Source organism: Fukomys damarensis, unplaced genomic scaffold, assembly GCF_012274545.1.
Source record: "Fukomys damarensis isolate Sample0158 unplaced genomic scaffold, DMR_v1.0_HiC HiC_scaffold_28, whole genome shotgun sequence".
Taxonomy (NCBI): Eukaryota; Metazoa; Chordata; class Mammalia; order Rodentia; family Bathyergidae; genus Fukomys; species Fukomys damarensis.
In genome coordinates this window covers 10,134,858-10,144,983 of record NW_022900940.1, presented here as the reverse complement: position 1 = coordinate 10,144,983, position 10,126 = coordinate 10,134,858, and the positions used below count along the sequence as shown (strand labels likewise).

Here is a 10,126-nt window from a genome sequence, read left to right as displayed (position 1 = left end):
AATTATTTTAGCATTGAAAAATTACACACCCAATTTGGAGGGTTGTGTTATTTGAGGGTTTTAAGAGTAATTCAAGTATTGCCAACATAATTCAAAGTTCATACAAGTTAAGGTGGCAAAAGTAGAATGAGCCTTTCTTACTCCTAGTCCCTCAATAAAGTAAACCAGGATTTCTGGAAGGAGTAGTATACTGGCAGCAGGATCTCATTCTTCAAGACTATTTGTGATGGAAATGGATGACTTCACAGAGAGGCATTCACTTTAAGGTTTCTCCAGATTGTGCAATTCCAAGAATTGAGGCCCCTACCTGAACTGGATCATGGGAGCGTGTCAACCTACACATCTTTCTAAATCTTTTTTGATGCAGGGTTATTTTGACCAAAATGTAGAAAACCTGGCTAAACAATTCTGTTCCCAGATTTCTTTATTGTATAAGAATAAAGTCACAAACAGCGTTATCAGTTTGTAGCAATTACCTGAGACTTATTCACACAACTTTAACTTAGCATAACATGGAATCATCAAGAGTTAATTTTACCATAAACAAATTTTTGTACTATGTATCAGAATTGTCCGATGATTATATGAAATGGGTGTTCTTTTAGCTTTTTTGTTTGTTTTATTTTTGTTTTTTGGGACAGGGTCTCACTATGTAGTTGAGACTGACCTGGAATTCACTATGTAGCCCAGGCTGGTCTCAAACTCAAAGAGATCCTCCTGCCTAAGCCTCCGAGTGCTGGGATCACAGGCATGAGCCACCACACCCAGCAGCTTTTTTGGTGGGGGAGGGGGGCAAAACTTTTTTTCTTCATAGCACTCCCTTCTTTTTTTTGTATTGTTTTGCTACTGGGGATTGAACTCGAGTCCTTTCACTTGCAAGGCAAGTGGTGGAACCACTAAGCTAAATCCCTGGCCCTTATTCTTCATAATCACTATTGAATCTTCTAAGAAGTGAGCTGAGAAAATCATCATGATATTAAAATATTTTAATAGTTTTGTTCCAACTTAAGAGAAAAAACCATACCATGCTTCAGAATAGCTGATATTTTTAAAGAATCCCCACTATAAACAATTAATTAAAATTTATTTTGAATTAGGGTGAAATTTTACATGATGAAATAAATTTCCTGGAGTATATTAAAAAGCACTTGATTTGGGCAAGGGATTTAGCTCTGTGGCACTGTGCCTGCCTTGTGAGTGCAAGGTCCTGAGTTTGATACCTGGTACCAAAACAAAACAAAACAAAAAAAAAAAGCACTTAGATTCAAACCTATTTTGTATCAGTCATTGTCATCATGGGAACTTATTTATGCCACACTCTTTCTGTAAGTTACTTGAAAGACACAACAGTTACACCTTCACAGATTGACTTGGAACCTTGAAACATACATAATCACATGTGAATTTTAAAATTCAAAAGGGGTTAAAATTGCTTTATTAATGTACCACAGATATTTACAAGATCTTAGTAATATACATTTTTTTTTCTTTCCAAAGAAGTCTGTATTAAGAATGTGCCTTGAGACAGAAGTTGGACAGCATATTTACAGAATGATTCACTTGCAGAAAACTTCCACAGATTTACAGTTTTATTCATCTTATAAGTGGCTCAATAGCAAAACAGTAAAAAGTCACAACAACAACTGGCAGGAAATGGGCATTAGGTTCTATGACGTGATTTCCTCTGGAACTCAAACCTGCAAAATATAAACATAAATCAGAATATGTTGTGAAAAAGTAAAATATTTTGCTAGATTAATTCTTCAAACCACAAGATACATGTTCATAGTTCTCTTCTAATTATATATCTTATCACACTTACTTAATTACATTATATTTAATTTTAAGAAATATCCTTACTGTCTGCTCTAGGATGTCTGTGCTAAATGTAAAAATCCAAAAGGAAAATTTCAGGGACTGGGGATTTAGGTCAGTGGTTCTGCTGCCTGCCTCACAAGCGCAAGGTCTTGAGTTCAATCCCTGGTACCAAAAAAAGAAAAAAAAAATTGAAAAGAAAAATTCCAAAATTGCTAAAGCATGTTTGAAGTGCAGATTCAAATTAGCCATCCTTTTGGTAGCTAATGACTTGCACCTAGTCAGGGCTTCAGCCAGGTAAGTGCATAGTTCCTCTAAATCAAAAACAGTAAATTATTACATGCTAACTCTGACGGACTGATTTTGGCCTGCTTAGAGACCCTTACTGAGGAGAATTTGAAGGTTATAATTCAGCTGTACATGAATGCAATGATTGATGGGTGGTGTCTGTCATGCTTACAGAAAGAAGGGTACATGTATACAGGCTTCTTATTCCTTTGAACATTTACAGAAAAACTAAGTTCTGTGCCAATAGAATAAATTGTGATGTTATGTACCAAATATATATAGTTGTTTTTCTTTCTTTCTTTCTTTTTATTTATTTGTGGTATTGGGGGTCGAACTTGGGCCCTTGTGCTTGCAAGGCAGGCAGCAGAATCACTGAGCCAGATCCCTGGCCTCTGTCTTTTTATTTTCAAATGAGGAAGCATAAAACAAACTTATAATTGGGTGAAAATTTCAAAGATTATTTAAAGAAAAATTGGCCCATCATCTTTGGTCACGATTGAAAATGGAAACATCCCTTTTATTTTTTTAACTCAACATTTTAATAAGATTTGGAAAGTTTCTTGGAGTGCAGATTTCATATTGCAACTGTCTAGATTCAAAGTTTACAGCAGCCTGGTGACTGAACTTACTTGACATTTTGGGAATCCTAATCTCCTCACTGCTGCTTCCATCTCCGCCATCACTGACAGTTCTTATTTCAATCAAGTAGTCTTCTTCAAATGGAACCAGTAACTCAGCGGATGTATTATTTGTTTCCAAAATATGAGTTTTACTCTGTCTGTTTTGCCGATACAGAATCTGAATAAAATGGTGCATCAAATTAATATGGACTCTTCTGTTGCTTTTGTAACTTTCAGACACGCTTATAGAACAGGGTCAGGCATATCATTATAACCACTGTGCACGTCACATAGAAATGGTGTACTCAGGTGATGTCTCTTCTTTAATTTGCTCTTGAGAAAAGGATTTGTATTTTGGCAGAAATAAGAGTAGATTAATTTCTAATCATCAAGTACCTGGAGGTTTTTATCCCTAGTGCATGTTGTGCAATCAAGCACTAACTAGCATGCTTACAGTGGTTAGTTTGGATAAAAAATGTGAATATATGCATCTTCCAAGAGAGGCTGACTATTGCCACTGATAGACATGAAATTTTCTCTGTTATTTGATGATTAGGTTCCCTTTTATGTTGTTAAAGGAGCACATCATCTACAGCCTATCTTCTATAAATTTCACTTGAATATATTATTTGACATTGTTCATATCCTATATCTATGCCCCACTATTGCATTATCTTTTAATGGCAAAGGGAGTCCCTTGAACAAAAAAATAAATATTGAATTTTAAAAATATTTTATAATATATTATGGGATTCAAACATAAAACATTTTCAACGAAGAATTTAAAAGCAGCAATGGCATTTTCAAACAATTTTATTTAAAAATATTCCTATATTTCCATAGCATAAAATTTTTCTTCTGTATGGCTGTGACATATCTGATTCTTTAGAAACATAACTGACACAATTTAAGAGAAAACTACTCACCTTATAGCCCAAAACCTCAGACTCGTTTTCCATAGTTTTTACATGCTCCCAGTTCAAGCATAATTTAGAGTTTGACAGCTTCCAGGCAATGTTCGCTGGTGGTTGGCTTGGAGCTTTAAAAGATAATCAAATCCAAGTGAATATGAATCAGCTCATGGTCACTGTCTGATGAATCAACATGAAAGTGAAATACAAATCTTCCATAATTAGCATAGAAGGAACTAAATGTTTTTGATGTTATTTGAAATGCATTAATACTAATCAGAGTAAGCAACTTTCTTCAAATTCTGGTCATTTGGGAGAGTATCTTCATGATAGACTTAAGAATTAATAATGGCTTGCTGAATATCCTGTATTCATTTATATATAATGGCTGTTGGTTTGTTTACTCTATCCTATATTAATATATGAGGTCCTATTATCTATTGTTGCATTTAGCTATCAGTCAATGATCATGTAAAACAGGTTCAGGTTGCAATTCTTTTATGTATGTATACAAGTAAAGTGGTATTCATTCTAATACAGTAGACTTTTATTTTAATATTTTATTGGTTGGTACTGTTTAGCTGTAACAAAACTAACTCAAGAATTTTAAGCAAAATATTCATAATGGATTTTTAAGCATATAGAGCAACTCTTGGAACTCGCGGTAGAATGCACCAGAACTTCAAGTGACAAAACAATCTTATAACCAAGACATTCATTCTCTCTCTGCTTTTTGTAGCAGTATCTACTGCATGTTCACATTGTCAAGGGCTTTTTGTCATTCTCAGTGTGTGTGACAGAAATCTCAGCTGTGCAAAATACATAAAGTTTGAAGTCTCCTCTATTCAGAGATAGTTCAGGCTAGAATTTCTATGAGAAAATAGATTATTTCCTTGATTTGGCCAAATATGTATTTTAGTGCAATCAACTGTGTGGAACGTTAGAGTTATACATGTACTGTAATATAAACAGAACTGTTGGGAACCTAGAGATTCACAAATCCCATAATATATCTCTAAATCAAAACTGGTGTTAACCATTTCCTTAAAACTAATATTTTCTAGGATAGAGATATTGAGAAGTAAAGAAAGGAGGAAGGATTTATAAATAGTCTACTAAATAATGGATTCTTCCCAACTAGAGAAATTTACATATAAGAAACCTAGATACCAGTTTGGTAAGTCAATTATCCAAAAGTATACAGCTCATAAATAGCAAAGTCAATCAGACACCTGGTCTTTTGGTTTCCAATCTCCTGTTTGTATTTCTCTATGATGACATGCTGTTTCTCAATGATTTGAGTCCACATAATTATTTTTGAGATTTAAAAAATAGGAGAGAATTAAAATAATTTAACTGAAAAGCAGAAGCAAAGATAAAATTGCCCAGCAAGATGCTTTTGGCATCTTTTTTGAATTTTTAAAGCTAAATGAGCTCTAAAAGTCATTATAAGACTAATGAAAATGAAAATGATTTCTTCGGAGTTTTGACTCAAATTGTTTCCTCTCTTATAGATCACTTGCAAGACTAACACTTTGGTTCATCTGGTGTGTCTCTCATTGTGCTACTATACATTTTCTTGTATCCCACTGGGACATCCGTTGTACACTCAGCCACTTGTGCCAAATTTGGGATATGGTAGGTAGAGAAACGTTTTATGTATGCTCCTATGTGGCTCAGCAGATTTATCACACTGAAATATCATTGTTTTTGGCATATGCTTCTATAATTTCTTGAGAGCATGTGCCATGTTCAAGTCCTTATTACTAGTCACTAAAACATAATGGGCACATAGGAGGCATTTAAACAATGAGTGCAATCAGATAGTTAAGAAAAGTGCTCAAGATCCTATGTGCTTTCTTTCATGTCATATCAGTTGTGTATTGTGTTGTGGGCAGATTCATTGGCAAAACAATGTGGCCAATCCATTCACTACACTGTCCTATGATCAGTTCCATTTCCATGATCAGATCCACAGCAATTCATACACTTATAAGATGGGCAGGACAAGTGGATCAAGCATGTCTTGCAGTATTTTTAAATAAAAACCCAACCACAATTAAAGGTAAGAAATTTCTATTCTTAGTAAATACACAGTACATGCCTATTAATACCTTTATTTCTGAATAATGCTTTCACATTATTATGACAGGAATAATGATTTTGTAACTATCCTATTTTAATTTATCCCAAAGCTCAGCTATAAAAGAGGTAATATTAAAACATCTCACAAGATATCACAGTTTTAATATCTAGTATACTCTTTGGGAACATTTCTTTTTTATGTCTACTCTTTAAAACTAAACACTAGCGTTAATAGCATCATGCAATCAATACAGAGGAAAATATAAACTCACTCCTTCAGTTGTCACTAGGAGGGATTCTAAAGGTTTCATTTATTGCTGGGTCTGTTTGTTTTAGAGAAAAATGTTGTTTTCAACGTTATGAGTCCACTGGTGAAGCAACAGGCAGGGAGACAAAGAATTGACTTTTGCCTACTGTGTGGGACGAGAGGAGCAGTCTGTGACCATGGCAATAGGCATACCATTCCTATGTCTGCATTTATCTCCTCTTTCAAAGCAGAAGCATTACATCCCATGGCCATAAAACGAGGAAGACTACCAGGAATGAGTATACTGGTGTGAATGGCCCGTTATGTGGATTACTTGGGATCTTTTATTTCACTTATTATGGGGGAGAGTGGAGAAAGAATTCACTTTTGAGGACAAACAGACATAAATTTGTATCAAATCTTTTCAACAGGTCCCAGTTTTCTTATCTTTGACATGACACGGATCACTCCTTTCTAATCTTCTTCATTTATGTGAAATAAAATATGTAACATTCTTCAGTTTGCCAGTGGTAAATCTTCAAAAACTCAATAAATGTTAAAACTCTTTGCTAAGAGGAACAGTTCTCTACTGTGGTATTATGATATAACCTATTATTGAATTATGTTCAAAGTGTTTGTTACTAATAATATAATTCCAAAGTCTGTGAATGATCCACTTCCTAAATGTAGTTAGCATTGTATTTAAGATTGACTTTTAATAATATCGCCCATTTGCTTCCTTTACATCCTTTTTTCAAAAGAGGATAAAATGAGGGAAGTTTTAGCTAATTAGCTGGGAATTTCTTATAGTCTATGTTTCTTATCCCTATCCATGAATGTTTTCACAAGGTCAATATTATATATTTAGCATCAAAACAAACAAACAAACAAATATAAAACATTTATTTAAGCTGCTTTAGAATGCTATTACTTTAATATGACTACTCTTAACAGGTCTGGTTAGATGCAGCTGATTAAAGTATATGCAAATATCTATAATAAAACTAAAATTTCTATTACCATAAAAGCAAAACTCTCACATGGATAAGAAGAAACACATGTCGTGATGTTTGTACCAAGTTTGTCAATAGTAAATTAAACAAACAAATAGTTTTTCTATTTTTTAAAACTTTTCAGGCAATTTCCAAAGACTAAATCATTTTCTATTAATCAAATGACAGAGCAACATTAAAGTAGCCCTCCACAGCTCTAATGGTTTTCCTGTAATCAATTTTTCTGTAGATGGCATTTATATTCAACTGTCGTTCACACTGTGAACTCAATTCAAAAACAACTTCTTATGTTACACTTCTAAGTAACAGCATGGGGTTGACATTTGGGCAAAAGAGAAAGAACATAACTGCAAGATGGAATAAAAGCTTCATGCTTCCTTTATGTCTAAATATGGATTGATTGCATATTTACAGCAAGAAAGAATCCAGTACAGAATGCTAGTCAGACAACGTCAGGGGCCAAATTATGCCAAAATTTACAAACACTTACTTTACTGTATCTGAATATGCCTTTCTACATAAGCAGGATTTTTTTTCCTTTTGCAAATGATGTAAATATTTTTGTTTCTTTCATTTTAAACCTAAATTCCATGTAGGTGATGTTTGAATGGTACCCACTGGAAATGCCCCCTTTTCCCTAAGTTGCGGTACTTACAAGTGAATCACTGATACAGAAAAACAACACACTATCATCTACTGTCGCAATAATAACCCATTTAAGAATCTCTGCATATGCTAGTTCTTTTGTCTGCTAACTCTTTAGATCTTTCAGGTCATACCAAATACACAGACGGTCCTTCTTATGTGTATCTCAGCTATTACTTATTTTTGTCATGGATTTTTTTAAAAAGCCTATAATTATTTCATTTCTTTGTCTTTCTCCTTTTTGGCGGGGGTGCTATTTTTTCACTAGAAGAGAAATTGCCTGAAAGCAAGGATCTTAGCTTTTAAGCCACTGTGTGGCTATGGGAAACACTGCTTCTTGAGTGGATGACTGAACCGTCACACTATAAAAAGGTTCTGACTTATCTTTAGCTTAGCCAGTTAAAATAAGCAGAGATTTTGGTAAAGGTGTGCTCTGCTTTTTCAGGCTTTACAAGAAAAAAATAAAACATCAGACTGAGATTCTAGATCGTGACACTTTGTGCGATGGATGCAGAATTTTTGGGCTTCCCAACAATTTAGACTATGTCATCTCAAAGACATGGAAAATCAAACAAATGCAAGGCTAGCTCTTGGAATCAGGACTATTTTCAATATTTCATTCAAGCCATTTCTCATCTATGCTTTGCATGTCCTTTGATGACTGCTAAAGAAAATTTCTGCAACAAATTTCTAAAGATAAATCAAGTAACATATAGCTGAGTTTTCACACTTTAAAAAATGCAAAAAAGGTAAAGTCGTCTCTACAGAAGTAAAGTACACATTGCTATGCATGATCACTCGTTGCACATCAGCTACGGTGTCACCTTTGGTTATGTTGTATCTTGTAGTTGTTTAAGCAAACTCTAGAGGTGAGTACCACCATCTCTGCTTTACAAAGCAGATAGAACATTCAGAATTATCAAATGATTAGACCTGTCACTTAGATCATACATGGCTGAGCTAGGATTTACATTCACACTTCACTCGCTCTAAAGTCTCTTTATAACTCTTTCTGACATTAACAATAAGCCAAAGGGCCAGGGATTTAGCTCAGTGGTTCTGCTGCCTTTTTCCGCAAGCTCAAGGACCCAAATTTGACTCCCAGTACCAAAAAAACAAAACAAAACACAACAAACACATGATAACTTTTCCCTTAAATATAAATACATGAACGTGTACATTGGGAAAGTTATAGAGCAATAGAAAAGATATCTGGCTGATAATAGACACAGGAGGGATTTTATAGACTGAAATACATGAAGAAAATACATGAAGAGAATGTTAAATTTCAAGGCATCAGTGAGTCTAGAGATACCGAGGCTAGATGAGGAATGGTATACAAAAGAACTTCAAAAAAAAAATTGTGTGAGACCTAAAACATCATCTTTTTACTCTTCTTTTTTCAGATGGATAAAACAATGACCATTTGGGGACAAAAGAGGCATTTTAGGAAGAAAAATCTCAGAGAAATTCAAGATTTAGACCAAAGATTTCAGTGTCCACAGGGAAAGAGACTATATGGCCAGAGAGAAAAGTTACAAACTAAGACAGAGGTCATGGAATAAATAAATTTCATATTTATAGTGTCAAAAAGCTTCATAACAAAATTTCCTAAGCATATCTAGGAATCAGGAAACCAAATCCCTTGATTTGTTGTATAACCAAGTAAAATATGATGTGAAAAGATTAATACAAGTTTGGGAGGCGTTAGCATTCACAATTCTACAATCATGGTAGGCAGAGGCAGAATAAGGGCCTCCCAAACATGTCCTAATCCCAAGAGTCTGGCACTCTATTATTTTGTGGCAAAGAAGAGTTCACACATGTAACTAAGGGTCCTGAGCTAGAGAAAAAATTCTGTATTATTCCAGTGGGTTGTGTATTTAAGAAGAAATGAAACAGGCAAGAGAGTTAGAGTTGGAGGATCTGTGCTCACAGAAGCAAAGGGTCAGACTTAGAAAGAGATTAATAGATTCCCCACATTGTTGGTCTTGCAAATGGAGAAAGAAGTTGGAAGCAAGAGGAAGTGGGTGCAGATTTCTACACACTAGAAAACTCAAGGACACAGATTCTTCTTTACATCTTCCAAAGATAGGGCAGCTCTTGCCAGTATTTTGACTCCCACCCAATCGACCCATTTTTGTATATTTTAAAATACTGCTTGTGACTATTCTTTACAACAGCAGTTGGAAACCTTTCTATCTTATTTTCACAATGTTTATGACATGGAATGTCAAAAAATAAAATTGCAGGTTTGGACGGCATTCCAAAACAATGGGATGGAGATTTGTATGACCTTCTCATTCTTGAATCCTTGCTGCCTATTTTATGAATTACTACACTCAAGCTTACAGGCTGGTGAAAGCCAAATTCAAGAAATGTTAAAATAGAAAATATTAGGAACCACAAAGGTTTTTGTTAGTTTCTAATCAAGAAAGATGATGGATGATTAAAGAAATGCTAACCTTCACTTAAAACCTGCTGCCTGTTAAATATGTGCAT

General features: G+C 34.4%; 1 protein-coding gene across 7 annotated transcripts in view; it reads right to left on the bottom strand.

Moving 5' to 3' along the window:
* Window positions 1-882: 882 nt before the first annotated feature.
* Window positions 883-10,126, bottom strand: part of Cntn6 (contactin 6) — a 291,448-nt gene continuing 282,204 nt past the window's right edge. For all 7 annotated transcript variants that reach the window (XM_033757030.1, XM_033757032.1, XM_033757034.1 and 4 more), the window contains 3 exons: window positions 3,650-3,762; window positions 2,733-2,901; window positions 883-1,697 (listed from right to left, as the gene is read on the bottom strand). In XM_033757030.1, coding sequence (XP_033612921.1) covers window positions 1,594-1,697; window positions 2,733-2,901; window positions 3,650-3,762 — 386 coding nt within the window. In that variant the 3' untranslated portion in view covers window positions 883-1,593. The remainder of the gene's footprint in view (window positions 1,698-2,732; window positions 2,902-3,649; window positions 3,763-10,126) is intronic.